Below are 19640 nucleotides of genomic sequence, written 5' to 3'. Positions count from 1 at the left end.
TTTTCAATTTTTTGCTTCTTTGCTGGCGCACGCCCTTCCCCTCGATCTTGAGCAGAGCTAGGGGGTGTTCTGCTGTAGGGGCATTGCCTTAATGACATAATAAAGTTTCCGTAAACATGACTGTCCCAATTAATGGTAAAGTAGGGGTGATTTGCTTAGCTTCAGGCATAAACATGCTGCATATTCATGAGGAATATGCTAATAAGTAATAAGGCGGGGCTTGCGGGCTGTCATGGTCACCTGGTTACAGTCAGCATATTTAGACTGCCCCCAGACAGTCGGGGACTTCTTCAATTTGTTGCTGACTCATTCGAAAATAGAGAACCCCGAAGCTCTATATAAAATTATTTAAAAAGTATTATGGTCCGCCTGTGGTATCTTCATAAACTGTCCCAGAGAAACAAGGGCTTGTTTAAAACTTCTGTTCCTGCCAACAAGCCTTTCACAGAAGTGCCAAGGTACATACTGTACCCTTCTAGTCAGTCGTTAGACAGTTTTTATTCTAAGGTAAAATATCTTATCTCAAGTGGTTTAAACAAAACCCCTTTTATCTTCTTGGAGTCTTATAAAGTCGCATAGGACCAAATCAAGTTAAAAAGCCCGGAGTCTGTCACAGTGTGAGGCTCAAAGGGTTTGGTTATCTATCCATATAAAGTAGTCATGCGTACTGGATATTTGAACAGAGCAGTTCAATCACAAGGGGATCTGGACAGGTGCAAGACAAGAGTCCAAGGTATTCTTAAAGTTTAAACAAGGTTATAAGGACTCAATGTGGTGTGCCGTGGTAAAGATTTAATTGTCTTAACGACAGCCCTGTACAAGCACAATATTGGCGTATTGGCTACATGAGGGGATTACAATGTTAGCAGCCATTATATTGAAAGGTGGAACCGGGCCCGATAACAAAAATCTGGTGTATTTGTTTTGTTGTTTGCTTTGGCAAGCTTCGCATACCATCAATGCAGAGGCATGGTGGGGGGCTGGGGGACTACAAATCCCAGCCAGCCCTTTTACGGCTTCTCTCCCACCGACAGGGCTGTGACAGCAAACAGCAAACATATCCCCCCAAGTCCCAGAGCCTGCCTCCCCCCTCGTCACACTGAAGACAAGGGCTGCCAAATAAGCATCGCACACGCTCCCCCAAGACAACGACCAGCCCACTGGAGGTCAAGAAGTGTCTATCAGCAACAGTGTCCAGTAGCTCTGCTCTTGGCTTGTTTACATGGGGGCGCCTGGGTTAGCAGTCCCTGGGCAGTGTATTGATCCCAAGCTGTCATAGTGAGGCAGGGCTCTGGAGAAGACAATCCAACCTCACACGATAGCAGCAGGCTCATGAAAGGTCTCCGGGAAATCCTTACAGGACGGTGGAACGCTTTTAACTTCCTTGCTAGACAGAAACACTCAGGAGGGTGGTGTTTTGGAGCGTGCAGTACAGCCGTAGGGGGTGAAGTCACAGTGAGGACGAGGACGCGCTCGTTCTCGCGTCCCGGGGCACCAGTAGGGGGATGTGTTCCAGGGAACAGCTTCCTCGGGAGACGCCATCTTGTTTGCAGATTCAAAAGCGTCTCCCTCATCTCTGATGGCAAAGCCCACAGGGTCTTCGCAAAACTGCACCAGATTCAGCAAAGGCGCTGACCGAATTGAGTGAGGATGGAGCATCCAACAAGCGGTTGGATGTCCCGGGGGAAAGAGACAGCATTTTTGGTCTTTGTTAAGGAAACGCTGTGTTCTAAAATTAGGGTTTTTCATGTCCTTTTATCTGGCCTTCCTCAGAGCTCCGGAGTGGTGGACTTGTTTGTTTCTGTGTGGAGCTTGGCTCTCCACAGGGGAGGCAGGGAAATAAATAACTTTGTATGAACTCATTCTCAATGGTTATGGCCAGGGCTCTCTTTGAGCAAAACCCGCACTAAAATATCCTTTGAACAAAGTCCATGTTGCCTGTCCTTTAAAAAAAAAGAAAAAAAAAAAAAAGAAGAAGAAAACGGAGACTTCTCAAAGAGTGCTGAGGAGTTTCAACTGTAACACCACATTAGTCTTACTTGACACCAATTAGCTTTCAAGGGGTGACAAAAAGACACTCCTTGTGGATTTTCCACAAAGTGAACTGGGCAAAGGCTTTTTTATCCAGCCCCCACGGCAGGCAGCACTGGAGTTGTATCCACCCCCCCCACCCCCACCCAGGGACCCCTCTACAGGGTCAGAGCGTCTGTCGCAGCTCCAGAGAGCAGCTCATCTGGACCGAGCACAAAGCCTCCCGAGACTCAGCAACCCAGCGCCCCCGCTCACTTTATCAGACAGGAAGATAAACACTCAGCGGCCACAGAGAGAGAGAGACACACACACAGAGAGAGAGAAAGAGAGAGAGGTAGAGAGAGAGAGTCGGAGAGAAACACAGAGACACAGAGAGACAGAGAGATAGAAAAAGAGCGTGCGAGAGAGAGAGAGAGAGAGAGAGAGAGAGAGAGAGAGAGAGAGAGAGAGAGAGAGAGAGAGAGAGAGAGAGAGAGAGAGAGAGAGAGAGAGAGAGAGAGCAAGCCCGGCAAAAAAAGAAAAGAAATGGAGAGACAGAGAGAGTGAAACCAGACAGTGTTTGTCTTGCACATTTAGAGAGAACTGTTAAAGCCAAACTATTTTCACCCGTCCAGGATATTTCACACCTTGCCATCTTGCCCGGCAACAACTATATCACGCCTCTGGTTCAACATCCAGTCATATAATTACTAACCCGTCCTTAGTGGGAAATTATAGGAATTCATTCAGATGTGTGGTCTCCAGGGACTGTGACCCCCCCAAGTCAAAATTGTCAATTTAATCATAATTAATAATGACAAAGCTGGAGAATTTCTTTCTCAACACAAAGTCATTAAAATTGCTCAGGAAACTCCTGGACTAAATCGTCTTGAGGAAGTAATCAACTTTTGGGCAGGCCTCAGTAATTCATTAATATATTACCTTGAGAGAAAAGAGGGTGACTTCGTGTACTGAAAACTTTGTTTATTCAGCTTTCTCTCGAAGGGGCTGGGGTATAATTTTGCATCATCTGCATGAAGGCTTGCTTTGAACAGTCCTGTCTAGACTTTTAGTTAAAAGATGCTCCTAACAGTTCCCTGTCTAATCTGAAGTGAAAACTTTTTGGCACTTCAGAAGGTTAACACTGGAGAAGTCGGTACATTGATGAAAACAATCCTGTCAGGCTGCACTTTAATATAGGCAACTCTCAGGACCATTTGAGTCTTACCTTGAAAGTTTCCGGCCGACAGATAGAGCCAGGTGAGGGCCGGGATGAAGAGCAGGGCGAGCGAGGCCGCCAGGAACTTTCTGCGTCCGCGACACATTCCCAGCATCCTCTGGGGGGAAACCGTTAGAAAGTGAGGCTGGGTGACCTCTATGTTGGCAGCAGCTGTTGGCCAGGACAATGCATTGTACTGTCTGAGAGAAAAACAGAGAGAAAGAAATGGAGAGAGAGAGAGAGAGAGAAAGGGGAAGAGAGAGAGAAAAACTATAGTCAGACGCAAACAACCTCAAACAGTAAAAGCACACCTTATTTTTTCCCCCTTTAAGGTTGAAGACTTCCAAGCAGGTTTCAAAGTCTTGGCAGGAAACAAATGTGTATGGCTGGCACCACCATGAATAATTCATACCAAATATGAATCTCAAACTCTCAAAATAACGTTAGGCCTGCAACTTGGAGTGTACACGCGGAACGGAACCTACAGTTTACCTGCCGAGGGAGTCCCGAGAACACCTGGCGCAAATTAGACTCACAGATTCAAATCTCCTCGTTTGCATGCAGCCCAGAACCGGTTCTGATGACCTACTGCTTTACAACAAGCTATTTTAGTCGATTTCCGGTGCAACAGAGAAGCCGACAGTACAGAAGCCTCATTATATGATATAATAATAAATCCTCTTTCCATTACAACCACATTTGTCCAATTAGCCAGTTGACCCCAGTCGATTTTTAATCTTCACCAGGGGCTGCGCAGGACTGGGGTACAATCCCAAACTGTCTGGCAGTGGAGACGCTTGCAAATATGCAAGCCGGTTGCCAATTATCCGACTGTCACCCAGAACAATAGCAGAGATGCAGGACGATGAGCAGGGTTTGGTTAGGGAGATGTGGACGGATTCATTTTCATCAGTGAGTTTCCAAACGCTTATTGAATCTGTCGGTGGCTTTTTGTTGCAGCCCCTGTCAGACGGACTGGGTTAAACGAGGCCGTGAGATTAGAGGCTTCTGGGATTTACAACAACTGCAATTCGGATGCCAGGGCTGAGAATCCTTCTGCGGATTCCTTAACCTCTGACCGCCCCGCGCGATACGAGCGCCGTGGCGAAGACCGGGATGGTCGTGGCTAATGCGACATGGGTAATATTCATTGTTACCATCTGAAATGGAGCTGTCAGGGTTAAGAGAGGGAGCTGATAGCTAGCTTAGGAGCTGGTGTGGGGGTGTGTCTTACTGCGGGACTGAGATGGAGATTCAGGGTCTAGTTGTGATTGGTGGGTTCTTGTCCCTGATGGGGCTCTGACTCATCTCGTTGGTAAATTGATTCAAGCTCAACATTGCAAACCCTCGGACCATCTGCCCATTTGACCAGCTGTTAAATTCCTCGGTGGCAAATGCTAACTGCACATGCATAATAAATGTGCCCCCCTCTAACCAGCAAACCTTGTACACTGTAATTTCTCTCGAGTGAGACTTTGACGGAAAAATAGGGGAGCAATGAATCACATCAATCTTGTCTAATCTCGCCCTCTAATGCAATACCAAAAGTAATGTGATATCCATACCCCCCCATTCAACTTTATAGGCATCGCTATAAGCCCAGATCTCAATGGTGAGTCTTCGCTCACTGCTCGACAGTAAGTTAATAGAAAATGGAATTTAATATCCAGAGCTCCATAGTAAATTGCTGTGTGTTGACACTAAAAGTGATGAGCGATTATTACGGGAGCCAAGCTCTATTGGTTGAAAGAGGCCATGGGGAGTTAGGGACTAGGGCCAGGAAGGTTGAATGAATTGATCAACTGCCGTGTTCATACAGGCATGGGTAAGGAACACGCTAAGAAACTGGGAAAAATGTCAGGGTAAGCTTTTAAATGACTTGCCTGTATAGGTCAAACAAATATGGTGGAAGTAGACAAATGGTACAACACAGCCATTCCATGAACAAGATTACATTTACATTTTGTCATTTATCAGACGCGCTTATCCAGAGCAACTTACAGTAAGTACAGGGACAACCCCCCGAGGCAAGTAGGGCGAAGTGCCTTGCCCAAGGACACAATGTTGTCTGGCAAGGCTGGGAGTCGAACCGGCAACCTTCAGATTACTAGCTCAATTCCCTAACCGCTCAGCTATTTGACCCCCCAAGAACAACCCAAAGAGTAGTCTTCCGGCAGGAACAGAGGAAAAGGAACGACACAAAGACGTACCTCCAGGCTCTTTCTGGAAAGTTCCGAGGAAAGGGTTAGCGCCGTGTGCTGAGCCTGCTCAAACTCGTCAGAGGTCACCTTCACATCCACAAGCTGCCATGTTGGGGAAACATGGGAGTGCTTCTGACAGGGGAAGCGCTGGCCCATGTCCACGCTCACAGCTGGACCAGAGGGAGCGAGGGGGAGCGAGGGGGAGCGGGCCCGGCGACAGAGGGGCGCCTCTCCCAGGGAGCGCCGCTCACTCCCCGCCTGTCTCTAGGGCCAGGCAAAGTGGCTAATGAGGATTCATGGCACCCTGTGGGCTGGCAAGCTGACACAGATCTCCGGGGATGAAAGAGGTACAGGTGACAGGGAGCTCTGCTCCCTTCCCGGCTCCGCCCGCCCCTCCTGACAACCTCCACTCCTCTAGCGAGGATGACAGCAGGCAGAGGGGAGTGAGCTAGCTTAGCCATTAGCTCCGCTGGATGTAGCAGCGTCTCCAGAGTCCAGCTCTCTGCTGTGTGTTGAGTGAGTGTACATCATCTGGTGACGGTCACTTAAGATGTCTGACGCCAAACCCAATCTAATATCTGTGCCTGAGTCATTGACAACACTGAAAAACCCAGGGAAAACGGAAGACTAACACTTTGTTACTGGAATACAAACATTTCCCGGCTGCTTAACAACCCAGATTCTTGATCTCCTGAACCAACCATTAGCTACCACAGACGTCGCCTCTTCAGTCCCTGCCACGGTCCCTTCTTTGACAAAACACTTTACGAGAAACAAAAGAGTTTCTGTGACTAAATGAGATTGTACAAGACAAAGGATACGCATGGTGCACTTACAGTAGGCTTCTCCCAGTTAGCTAGGAGAAGATTAATACAGACCAGCTGGTCATTCCTAAATGATTATGCCTTATTTATGAGCCTGATGAAGCGGAGAAATTACACTTTGACCTTGTAATGGCCATTCATGAAATGAGCGGGCAAAGTGGGCAGACGCCTACACGGATAAGTCAAATGAATGAAGAGGATAATGAATCGTCTTCAGGCAACAAAATCATAAATCTGTAAGTGGCAAAAAAAAAAGTGGGATTACTGTCCTCTAATTCATCAGGGCTGAAGAATGACACAAAGAGAGATGGATGTTTTGAACATCCTCTCTCTCTCCCACTCTCTCTCTCTTTCTCTCTCTGCTTTGTCTGCACAAGAGTAGCCAGGCCACTCAGGGTGGAATCCAAAGAGAATTATTAAAACACTTGGGCCCTGGCACATTGTTCCCTCCTCACCATGCCAAGGTGATTAGCTGAGTGGGCACCTAATGCGAAGGAGGGCTCGTCTGATGTGATCAGATTTCAACTCGAAACAATAGAAGTTTGGAGGGCAAAGGAGCAAGTTCATACCAAAAACCAAATTTGTCAACAGGTTATATAGCATCGACATCCTGTACGACATGACTTGATTATCAAGGACGGATAACCAATGCCTCACATGAAGTACGACTGCTTTGTATTGGGACAGCCACAACATAATTCCACTGAGTTCTACATGAAAGAACCATTAGGTGGTGAGTCTGTAATCATGTTTTAGAGCAAAGCAACCCCTTTCCTTCGTGTTTCACAAGCATGTCACACACCTACTGCTGCTTTGCACAAACACAAACAACAAACGCACTCAGAGGAGACTCTACCAGCCGGGAATATTGGTCTGAACACTTCAAAAAGAAAATAGGTCTTGGATTTTCCAGAACAATTTTCTTCATAAATATAGCCCCACCCCTCCCCTCCCCAACACCCACCCACCCACACACAGGTTGATATTCCTCGCCGTCAGGGTGAGCTGCCTCGCCCGGCTCTGTGTTCACGACGCAGGGCCCGGTGTTTGTTCCACTGCGAGCTTCTAAAGATTGCATTGCATTTTTTATGCGTTTTTCGGAGGTAAAACACATAAAAGGGTCGAGCGGACACATCCATCCGCATGCGTACTGTACACACAGGAGAGGGGAGGGGGGGGGGGGGCGGCACACTGTATGACACAGCTGAGCGGGAAAAGGCGGGGAGATGGATGGCGGCTTTGAGGGAGCCGCAGCGAGTGATGAATTAAGCAGGAGAGTGCGAACATGGTGCTTCATCCATCTCTGGCCGGGAAGGTCTGTGTTTCAGGAGTGATGTGTGGAGCAGATGCAGTGAATAAAACAGATGTAAACACTCGGCCGGTGGTGTGTATGATGGCTTCATACGGCACTATAAAAGGGGTGTGCCCTAACAGTAAAAGAGTCAACTGTCCTCAGTCACGACGGCAGGAATGGGGGTGTTTAAAAGCATCCATCGACCAAAATAATCTTTGAAACCAACTACAAACTGGGTTTGCTAGGTCTGTCAGGCTCTGGCCCGGCAGTAACCCTCATCTCTCTTTTTCTTTTCGGTCGGAAAGCAACCCCCGCTGATTAATGGAAGAAGTGATAGATTAAGTTAAGATTAAGGTTCTGCGTTTCCCAAAATGGATCCATCTAAGAAGACCCCAAAAAAGGTGGTTGGAACAGGATCAATTGCTCTTGGCGAGCCCTCCGAATCTCAAAAGGAAATTATTCCTGAAGTCGGCGGTGACACGGTTCATAACTCAGCACTTGGTGAGGTCAACATTCGGGGTCCTGTCGAGAGCGCTAATAAATGGCTCTTCTATATTTAGCCACCACCCATGGCAACTCTCTGTGACAGCTGACACTTTGAAGGGGGGATTTGAGATGTGGGCACTTGTAATGGCCACGTCTAATGAATGGGCATTAAGGAGCAGGAGTCGAGGATCAGCCTGTATAAGAAGCCAGGGCCGAGGTGAGCGGAGGAACGACGCAGACTCCGGGCTCAGACGGAATATTACGCCTGTCACTTGTGATTTGATCCCCTGACTGCCCCTTCGCACAGAGCGCCGAGGACTCTCCTTTGAAGTGTCGAGATGAAAGACGGTCTGTGACCTCCCCAATCAACCTGCGTCCTCGCCAGCAGCCGGGGACGACCCAAAACAGACGAGAGCGGGGCAACTTTTTAAGGCAGCTTTCGCCGGGAGAACAAAGAAGATAAGCAATATGTTTGGAGAAAATACGAGAGGAGGATATTTCTGTCAGCCAGCCAAACACACGGCAGAAGAGCCGGGGTCTGGAGGCGCCCCCGGCGTGTTCTTCAGCAGGCAGAGAGGAGAGTCTCTCTCTCGACATGATAATCATGAGTGGCTACAGGTTAAAACAGTCGACGATTATCTTGACAAGACTACAGTGATGTAGAGTGGTATACTAAGTGGATCCCTGCTTTGAGCAGAGGTAAAAGAATACAAATACCCTTTCATTTTCATAAGACTAGCAGGTGCTTGGGGCTTGTCAACATTCTCTGGAGACAGGCAGAGATTCTGGGTTGCAAAGCATAGGTAGGGCTGTGAGGGTGCTCAATCCGCCTCACATTAACCTCACGTTCTGTTTACCTACATGCTAATACTGAGAGGTTCTGCATGTGGTGGCTTCATACTTGATAGTTGTACTGTATAGTGTGTTGTAACTTGCCAGAACATTCTCAACCATTCAGAGACTTTCCAAAGCATAGATTCATCCCTATGGACTACAGTACTGTGTTAACACTACCACACATGTTTAATACATTACAGTGTACGATACAGTGCTAGCCATCGGCGATGAACCAAATTAAATGTGCCTAACCATTATGTGCACCATACGTGTGAACTTCAGTTTGAAACCTACTACTAGAACTCCCACCCCGGCACCCCAGCACTCCCCCCAGTCTGGTCTGAGAGAAGACGATTCGTTCGTTTGATTTACGAGTAATATTCCATCACCATGGCAACCGTAGTCCTTGTTGACGGTGTGCACTTGAAAAACAAACGCCTCCCCCCCCCCCCCACCATCACCCTCCCACCACCACTGTCCCTTGAAGAAATAAATCCCTCTAAACCCCACAGGTCCCCAACACTCCTCCTTCACAGTTTAGTCACACCCCCACACAAAACTCAACCGGATGTTTCCGTCTCGCTTTTCTTTGTTTACCCGAGACCTGGCTAAGCATCCTTCTGTGGGCTGTGGCAGGCAATTCAGCATCCTGTCCAGTTAGTTATCCCTCACTACGCTCACTCTGTGAGCTCCACTCACCATCTATCTCCCCCCATTCATGTAAATCCATGCCCTATATTTACACAACGGCATTGAAATGAACCACTGCTCACAGTGGCGAGGGACACACACCTTCGCTGGCTCGGATCGAGCGATTAATCAAGGCTCCCAGTATGGAGCTGGGGGCGGAGCGGGGGGGGGGGGGGGAGATGCTTCTTCACCCTTCTTCAGTTCCTTTGTTTCTCCTCGAGGAGAGCGTGCGCTCTCCACCCCCCCGGGGGAATACTCCCCCCAATGCGACACCCTCCTGTCGGCCTCCCGTGTTGACGGCTTTCAAAGCGGGCATCTGCTGCCGTACCTTCGGCGGGGCCATTAACGTTCCCGCTTCTAATTTGGACCCTTTTTTGCAGAATGATTGAGATTTGGTTTTATGAGGGGGTTTTTTTACAGATGGGCCCCCGTTCTCCCTCGGGGGGCGCCTTGATATCTTTTATGATGAAGCTCGCCTCGCCCTGATGGAGCAGAGTCGTAAATCACGTCTCTTGGAAACCATTACTGCAGCCGGTGGGATCCGACATCCTTCACTCTCACTGTACTCCCTGACAGTATCCAGACGACCGGCCGAGAGTTCAGAGTGGAGACATGCCCCATGCCTGCACGGTGTGCCCGCCCAGCTGCTTGGCTTTGTGTGTGCCTTCCCCACGCTACGCTTCTCAGTCCCCCAATCAAATACACGTTATAGCCGTATAGTATGGTGATGTAGCAATTTTTATACTACGCCTTTGACTTTCCTCTTAATGCACCTGGATTCAGGTATGTGGGTTTAGTACTGTGCTAGTCCTGGAAGGTGGTTTAGCTGATTAAGCACCGATGAAGAAACTGCTTACGACTGGAATGAATGTCCCAAGTCAGCCATTTTGTAGTCTTAATATGCATGCGTTGGAAGATAAAGTATCTTTCTCCTTAGTCCTCCGTTTCAGACTGGGGCCGCGGAACCGCGAAGGCTCTAGGCTACCAGCTCAGGCACTGGTGTATAGTCCAACGCTATTGTCTAATGCAGCTCAATAGGACGCCTTTATGAAATGTATATTCATTTGTCACAAACCGCTTCTTCAAACAGCGTAGCTCGCGACACTGCATGTCCTTGGAGCCTGAGCAATACGTCCGACCACTTTCCACTTTGTACGGTGCCCCGTTCTTCAGATAATCGAAGCACAGACACACACACACTCGCACATACACACAGATTCACAACTTAATAGTTAAATGTAATTGATTTTCCTGAATAATTAATACACTTCAAATCAATCTAAAATGATTTATAACTTAATCTCTGGTCTCACAGGTGCTTTCTCAGAGTCCAGCCAGCAACACAGATGAGAGATTGCCATATTACTGTTTTATGTTCATGCATGTTTTGACGTTAACTTGCGAGCAGGCTTTTTTAATATCAGTGTGTATTCATTTACCAGGTAGGAAACAGCATTTGGGCAAAATGGTACCTATACCGGGGCTGTGGGTGCGATTCCAAAGTATCCCATAAAGATTTGGGACATTGATAGATTGAATGCGTATTGTCTCAAAGGGGGACTATGTACAACATGATGAGCCAGGTTTATAATGGATCATCACTGTCTCCTAGCTTCACTTGGGTGAGAAAGAAAATGCTTTTTTTTCTAAAAGGATCAGAGCCAAGGTGTTTCTTACTGCTTACAGTAAACATGAAGTAACCTCTTGCATCGCAAACAACCTGAATATTTATGCAATGGAAACCATAGAGGTTTAAAGAGAAGGCATAGTGCTCTATGAATAAATGTGCCAGATTGACTGTTTGATGGTTTTTTTGTGGAACTGTGGGTTTGGGATTGTGGTCATTCTGGCAGGAAGAGCACCACCGCACTACTGCACCTCTCTTCCTCCTAACCTGGCAGACTCTGCGAAAACACACCTTTGGTGGCAAGAGAAAGAGGGGGAAAAAAAAGATCAAATGATCTGAGCGTTTGACAGCTGCCTGAGACAGGAGTGGGAGGATGGCCACGCCCCGGCTCAGAGGAGGAACCATACGGCCCTGTTGTTTAAGATTTGGGTTTTGCCCCACAGGCTGTTGGTTGTCTAGGACTTGAATCTGGGGGAGATAATCTCCAATTATCGGAACGTCCTACTCAGCGTTATTGTCAGCAAGACGCACACCCAATAAGAGGCCTTTCCTCCTCACATAAGCCAGTCAACACCCTCCGCACCCCCCCTATTCAGCTTCTGCTAATCCAAAAGCATTTCTGTTGCATTCAAAGCCTTTTCTGTTTGACTCAATTTGTCTCAAGATAAGTCATTTAGCAGGATTATAACCCGTTATGAAGTAAGGTTTTTTAACTAGGAGGTGCTGGAGGCTTTGCCGCGGGTTTGGTGTCAAATCAAAAAGGCGCATTCCTGATTCGTGTTCTCCTCCATAGCTCCTCCCAAAGGTGAGCTCTGATTGGCTCTGATTGGCAGTCTCCTCAGACAGAGGGCAATGAGCGTGGAGATGACTTGCGGGGCAGGAGTCAGATGGATGTGTTCATACATATTCGCCCTCTCTGTCTTCCAGGTGCCTGACTGCGAGAGAGGGACGCGAGGCTGGGGTCACGTCCGTGAGGGAGCCCTCTGGTTTGCCTCGTCGACTGCATGGAGCTGGCTTACTGGTACTCTCTCTCTCTAAGAGAGCAGTCAATCAAACTCCATCTGTTATGGAAACAGCACACCACAACCACATTAATGACACACAAACCCAGACACAGCCGCTGGCCAGTGCCGTTATACCGAGCTGCCAATCACTGGAAGGGCTGTCAACATCCCCCCCCCCCCCCGCGCCCCTTGTTACGGCGCCGCCCGATGTGACCACACACGCTGCTGTAATGGTCCCGCTCGCCTCGGGGCCATGGATCGCAGCGCACCACGCACACCACATGAACAACAGGTCATTAGCTCAAAAAGGAAAAGAAAAAAAGGCAAAAAAAATAACATTTCAATAGAGTGGTCATTGGAGGGATCCCAAGAGGCCCTCCTCCACGCTGTGAGCTACCGGGTCCAGCGGCACCACTCCGCAAGCCACACACCAGCTTATTCAATTTGCATTGAATTGCACAACAGGCATTTCATATATCACCCTTGACCACAGGCAAATAGGCCCTGAGCTCCAGGATCAATTTGTTTCTATTGCCTTTCTCGTCCCTCTCCCTATTGTTTCAAATCGTTAATCTCACTGGGGTCACCGTGGAGAAATGGGCCTCTCCCTGCCCACAACAGCCTCCTCTGATGGAAGGGGCACCGCTGGCCGTCTTCACCATGACGATGACACGATCGCCCCGTCGGAAAGAGGGGGAGAACGTCCTCGCTGCGCCGTCCTCCGCGGAGAGGCCCGGGGCAGCGGACATAAACAGCCCCACCACAGTCGTCTGTCCCTCCCCCTTTCGGCGTGACCAATGAGCAACAGTGAGAGAACTTTGAGAGGACGAGCTGGGCGCCAGTGTGGTTGAGAAGGGGCACGGTGGTTCAGATTGGCATGCCCCGCTGCCAGGGCCCTTCCAGGAGGCAGAAACTGTCGGCAAACAGTGTTGGCTGAGAAGCACCTCACACCTTTGCTATCAAATAGGTGGTTTGGGGAAGACGTGTCAAATGACTTCTGACAGGGCAAAAACACGCTGCACCTGAAGGGGGAAGGGTGTGCTTTGATTCACATGATTGCATTCCTTTTTGCTTAAAAAAAAGAAAAAACATCTCCCACAGAGAAAATGTGGAAAGTGGTAGCGTACAGACAAGTGTTTGCAACAGTAAATTAAGATGCGTCAAAGCAAATCAATGGGAAATAATGAATAACCAATTATATCCAGAACCAGTGAGTGAGTAAGCAAATCATTCTTTATTTACTTATTCATTTCCGAGGTGCGCAATGGAGATACTAAGGTTATGTGACAGTTCAGGGCAGGGTGCCAAACGCATGAAAATAATTAGCTGTATAGCAGGAACTAATTGGTGCATTAGTATGTGCGTGTGTCTGAGAGACGCTGTGTGTGCCTGTGCGCGTCGCCCGTTTCGTTCAACCGCACACGTCAGACCGAATCTCCTGGAGGTCTGAAGATGAGAATCGGCGACATGCTGTATTGCCAGCACAACATCTCGCTTGGACTTGACCTTATTCCAAAAATGGAGATGTGCTGCTTTGGGCTCTGAGCACCCTTGCCTACCTCCCCTGGAGGGGTAATGGCGGTCACTATTTCTCCTTGACTGGGACGCAGTAGGGGAGAGTGGGTGTACTTGCGTATACTTTGGATCTACCAGAGGTGAGGCTGGGGTCACAGACGATAATATCGACTGCATGTCGTCTGGCCCAAAAGCCACAGTTGCTGCAGCTCCACCTGACCACAATACAGATCCCCCCTCCCCCACACACCTTCCGTCTCGCCTCTAAAATTCGTCTCGCTAATTCCTCGGCCCGAGAAACGAGCGCTGCTCTGCGCACGACGGGCCTCAACGGCGGCCATTTGCAATCCAAACGCCGCGCCTTCGTCGTCACATTCTCTCATAACTCACTACAACCGAAAAGATGTTCCGTTTCCGTCTGGGGAACTGGATAAACACCGCGTCTCATGTCCTGTTACAAAGTCGTTCACGTGCGTTCACTCAGTCCAACATATGTTAGGATTGCGTTCAAGTTTTTTGTCTGGTCAAGTGGTGCGATTTTACGTGAACACCTTTTTGAGAGGGTTGCTGTCAATACGGGTTCACATGTTGAGGCATCTTGGGAGCGATGCGATAAGGACTGTCTATGCGGCTTACACTGTGGGAATGGCGAGCACTAGATCAAACGAGGCAGAGCTCGGAGGTCTTAAGGTCAGCGCTGGGGAGGGGGAAAGTGAATAACCGATGTCTTGAAACCCACCAGCAATTGAGCTGTTACAGCCAAACAAAAACATGGCCGTGGGTACCTTTACACAATGGAGGATGAAGCTGGAAGGGAAGCACAAAGGCTGTTGCTAGGAGGATGTGTGTCCACGTGTGTGCATGGGTGCGTGTGCATGCGATCCATCCCGATATGGGGCTGAAGCATCCTCGCTGGTTGAACAAAGCGCAGGCAAACACAGTGCCATCTCAGGGCGAGAGAAGCAGAGGCGAATCGAGCGCCTCACATTTAGTCAACGATGGCTCCATTTGACTCGGTTTGTTTGAGCAGGTGTCGGACTCGCCGGGGGACACGATCTGACCAGTGTGTCGGGGAAAGAGGTGGAGCTGAATCGGGAGCCATTCAGCTGTGCCACGGCGGATTTTGTTTGCCCTCGGCGTCAACACGCTGACGTCCTAACCCGACGTAGCCTATTGCTGAGCGGCAGGCCTCAACCAAATGTAAAACACTTGGCCTACATAAGCCGTCGGAAAAGAGATCATTTCCATTTCATGACAGCCTGCATCCCCTTTGCTGGCTCGTTGCAGATGCCAGATTCGTATCGGACATTTAGGTCATGTCTATTTAAATGACACAAGCCATTGAAGAGGCACGAGGGGTAATGCAATCGTACCACAGAATGCCTTGTGCCGTGCATTCTGATAGCACTCGTTTTCAATTAGACCGACACTCCTCCCAACTCGGCTCTCCTTATTTCAAAGCGACCTCAGGCTCTTCAACCCACGGTCAGCATTTCATTGATTACTATTTGAAGTTACACATAAGTTCATTCTTCACAAGCTCTATGCTCGCATACTAGAGACATATGGTTCTCCTTAAAGGAACCTTATTCATAAGTTGGATTTGCTATCTGTGTGTAATTACTAATTGTCTGCTGAAGGGACTGTTACTATTTCACAGACAAGGAGAGAATTATGCCACTGTTCTACAATCCCACAACCTCAAGAGGAAGAAAAAAACTGTGCTACCCACTACAAGACAACCGGTCTATGGATGTTTCATGTCAAAGGTCAAGTACCCTTATTAGGCTACATCAATTATGTGGCTCATATACTTTGTGTGAGGTCAAGTCCCATCTTTATCCGAAAACCCCTTCCTTCCATCCATAACATTTATTGTTATTTGATTGTGATGATTGCCTTCTGACGTGTTTTATTTCATCCTGACTTAACAGGGAAATCGATGAGGTATCCTGGAGCACAGAGCTGTTTGGTGTTCCAACACTGAGTCTCCACCACACTGTGTGCTCATAAAGCACCCAAGCAGCACATGCAAGGCTGCTGCTGTCAACAAAAAAAAAAAAAAAGAATTCGGTATTTATTAGCTGCAGTCAGCTACATGCCTTGGTCTTTGGGTCACACATGAGACGTCACATTGCAAGAAGCTGCAAGAAGCTGGATGCAGCAGCTGTTTCAAATTAAAAAAAGATATTACTGTGATCGAGTGGTATGCCAATACCTATCATCAAATGATGGTTCCTCGTGGATTACTAGTCATTTTGGCCAGGCCTGATCCTCCCCGTGTAATAAGGCTAGAATATGTTGCCAAAGCCCACTTAAACTGAGAGAGCAGTGAACCCAACTTAGTATTGGGCAGAGCTTCACCGATTTATGTCCCATAGTCGCCGGCATATTGACAGAAAAAGTAGGTGCTTCCAGACTTAATAAGCCTGGGCATGCAATTCGAATCTCTAATGGAAACATTGTTGACACTCTGTCCCGAGTACCACATGCATCAGGTGGATTCGTTTCAGATGCCATTGTATTAACACACCATACAGTCAATTACAAAACATTTGTATTGTTTCTTCTAGCTTGAGTTGAGTACAAGATAGCTCATTGGCACCTTTTAGCTACATCTGACAGACGATCGGGGAAAGTAAAGGACCAGCTTCGACTTTCATTAGCCCTGGAATTGAATGGTCGTCGGAACCAATTATGGTCCATTTATTCTGTAAAACCTATAGACCCATAAATTCAGGCTGTTCCATTACTTATGGGACTATTTAAGTAGACATATGACCTTGTGCATCCTGGCTACAAAAAAAAGACTATTTTGCTCCACACACTTTTCTCTAAGACAAAGTCCCTTCTGCCCTTCATTCTCCAAAATGCGCTTTTATGTAATTTCAGGAGGGGGGGGGGGGGGGGGGTCATTAATTTGCTTACCTGGTGGCAGATGGTCTTAACCGTTGATCTTCTTATCCCGAACCTGGCGACGATGAAACTGCCTATTCAGAACATAATCAGGCTAGATTCCACGGGTGGCAGGCTACTTAATTCAGTGAAAACTCAGTGTTTGGCGAAATGATGGTAGTCTAAATTAGAAGCATGACCATGCTTTACGTAAGATGAGAAGTTGTTCCAATGCCTACTTGTTTGATTTAGTTTGGGAAATCTCAATGCATTTTGCCGTGCTGGAGTGTCCACTTCATAAACCAAGCTTGCCGCTGATGTTAGCACAAGCTAACGAGAACTAGCACCATCAATGTCTCTACAGACGCACGGGCCCCAATAAGGACTTTATCTCAGAGAGATACTTCTCACTTGCGTCGCGACACAGCACTCGGCTTCTTCCCCTGTCTTCGCCGCACTCCACTCTTATCAATACCAATGTGTATTTCTATTATTGTGACCAACAGCCAGATACGGACCAGAGAAACAAGAAATGCGGCACCTTCGACATCGGGGAAAATCGACTTGAAGGGTCCCTTCTCGAGATCCACTACATCATAATTATTCGTCTTGTATCCAGATACGCACATCCGCTCAAAACAAGCATGTATCTTTCGTCTGGTCGGTCATTTGAGCAGCAGTGATTGTGTGTTCCACTTTCGAGACGGCCTCGAAACACACAGCACTCCTTTCTTCCCAACCTCCTCCGGTTCTGACAAGCACTGAGCGGCCAATCCACGAGCGCATCCCGGACCCCCTCCTTACTCGCGTTGAAACGTTTTCAGCAAAACATGGACACGAGCTCCCTGGATTGGAGTCATTATTGCTCCCTAACATGCGCCAATGTGGGAACCTGGATAAACGTTGACATAGTGTACAATGTCTACTTTTTATAAGAGCAACGCCATATTATTATAATAGAACGATATTGCAAAAGTTGCTATACTATTGTTTTCATTGAAAGCAGTCAAGAAAACGACAGACAAAGCTTACATGTTATGTTATCTAAAGCAGATTGTATACTTACTATACTGTAGTTACACAAATTGTAGATGAGGTTAAATCTGTGTGAGTATTACTGTGTATTTCATATCACTCAAAGCATGTGTCAAATTGATACAGACAGTTGAAATTGGGAAGATCGTATACATTTCGTGCAGGGGGTACAATAACTAACATTAGGCCTACTATCGTTCAATCTAAACAAAATAAGAAAGCATGATATTATCCCCAACAACATATGGTTATACAGATGCATGATGCCCTGCTATGTAGAACATTAACTACATAATGATGACAGATCATCGTGTAAAAAGACTCCATTATTACAAGCCGTTTGAAATTTTTGGTATTTTCTTAGCTGTTGGCTTTGGTCTTATCAGGAGTAATAGAGTTTCTTTCCACCAAACCATGTTTTTTTGCATCACTCTGCGACACACCACCCTACAACCCCACCCCCCCACACACACACACACGCACACACTAGTTTTGATCTACAAAGTCCCCTTTGAGCTGACTTTCGAAGAGCACACACACACAATAGCATTACTTTCCCACCGAAGTTAACATTTGTCAACGAATCCTACGGGACAAAAATAAGTTCTGCTGCTCCTGGGGTTAGAGGGTTATTTCATGACGGCCTCAAAAGTCATTTGAGTTCTGCAAGGCAATCCTGGCTGGGATCACACATAACAGGGCACTGCAAAGATGTGATGCTGTCGCTCTCAAAGCCCTCAGCAGGGGCCTGTCTCTCTGAGCTGACGTCTGACAGAGGCTCAAGCATCCTCGTCCCTCAAGGCCTGAGGGTTGGTGTGCCGCTTTTTTACTGTCTCTCTCACACACACACACACACACACACACCACCCATTCTACCCTAAAACCATTCACCCTCGTGAGGTGCCACATGGAGACACTGGAACAGACTTTAATGGATTATGTCCCTTCGAAAAAAAATATCAAAGACCGTTGGAAAGCATTGAAAGCATTTGATCCCCAAGCTGTTTTGGAGGAGGTTCACAAGTGGGTTTTCCTCTTGCTTCTATTGTGACCAAAGTGTGGAAGCTCCATCGATGAGTCAGTGCATTGGAAACAATCTGGAATTGTCTTCTAAATGACTTGACAACAACAGTGTTGTGTGTGGATAGTAGGACTCGTGGAACGGTCGCCAAAACCATCAACGATTGCGAAAAAATTCCAAATATTCTTCCTAAGTTCTTGCAGCTCGTCGGCAACCAGCCCTACCACCATGAATTGCCAGTGTGGGGTAAACACACACACGAGACAGCGTGGTTGCAGTGTTAATGATGGAAGTTCCCCTGCTGTTTTATTGCAGGACATCATACGACTAGAGCCTCATTATCCCTCTGAATCCCCATAGAGGAAGATCACACCAGCATAATCCACATGAAACCATCTCACATTCATGATACATCATGTGCCGTGTACAGAGGGAGCTGTCATTCATAATTCACCAGCTAAAGGTGGATTTCATGTTAGATGAAACTTCTGTCATGACTGAGACATGATTGAGACTTGGGCAATCAAGGGCAAACATACAGACCTATTAAATAGGGCTAGAATCCAACGATTTCCTCCTACGAAGGCAAAAAGGCTACACAGACCAAACCCAGATTCCCCATGGGCACATGGTGCTCTATGATTTGATGCAGCGTTTTCTATATTTACAAACACAACAGTGACGCGGCATCGCAACGTTTGTGTTTACGCAGATATTCCGGAGATTCTCATCTCTCAAACATGCCTACACTTGATAATACAACCACCCCGACTGTAATCTATGACAGACAGAGCCCGGGGACTGGCGCGTTACCTAATGATATGCATTGGCGTAAAGCTAATTCTGTTACTGTCAATTAGCGATGAACACAACGGATACCTGGGAAGGCTGTGAGACAGACACACGCTGCCGTGGAGCAGCTGTTGATAGGACTGTTAGGGGGAAAAGGCACGCTCAGCCGAACGCTCAGCCGCTGGAAAAG

At 47.6% G+C, this 19640-nt stretch overlaps 1 protein-coding gene across 2 annotated transcripts in view; it reads right to left on the bottom strand.

Annotated features, from left to right (window-relative positions):
• large1 (LARGE xylosyl- and glucuronyltransferase 1) overlaps positions 1-17383 on the bottom strand; it is a 48567-nt gene extending 31184 nt beyond the window's left edge. The window contains exons 1-3 of one of the 2 annotated variants that reach the window (XM_084701848.1): positions 16842-17383; positions 16636-16697; positions 3239-3429 (exon numbers count right to left, since the gene is read on the bottom strand). In XM_084701848.1, the coding sequence (XP_084557974.1) occupies positions 3239-3344 (106 nt within the window). In that variant the 5' untranslated portion in view covers positions 3345-3429; positions 16636-16697; positions 16842-17383. Of the gene's footprint in view, positions 1-3238; positions 3430-16635 lie in introns of both variants that reach the window. The other variant, XM_084701847.1, reaches the window with a different exon arrangement.
• Positions 17384-19640: the final 2257 nt, after the last annotated feature.

This window comes from Hypomesus nipponensis, chromosome 7 (assembly GCF_054491055.1).
Source record: "Hypomesus nipponensis isolate SF chromosome 7, ASM5449105v1, whole genome shotgun sequence".
Classification (NCBI taxonomy): domain Eukaryota; kingdom Metazoa; phylum Chordata; class Actinopteri; order Osmeriformes; family Osmeridae; genus Hypomesus; species Hypomesus nipponensis.
Note: the sequence above shows the minus strand (reverse complement) of the source record. Positions and strands in the feature narration are given on the sequence as shown.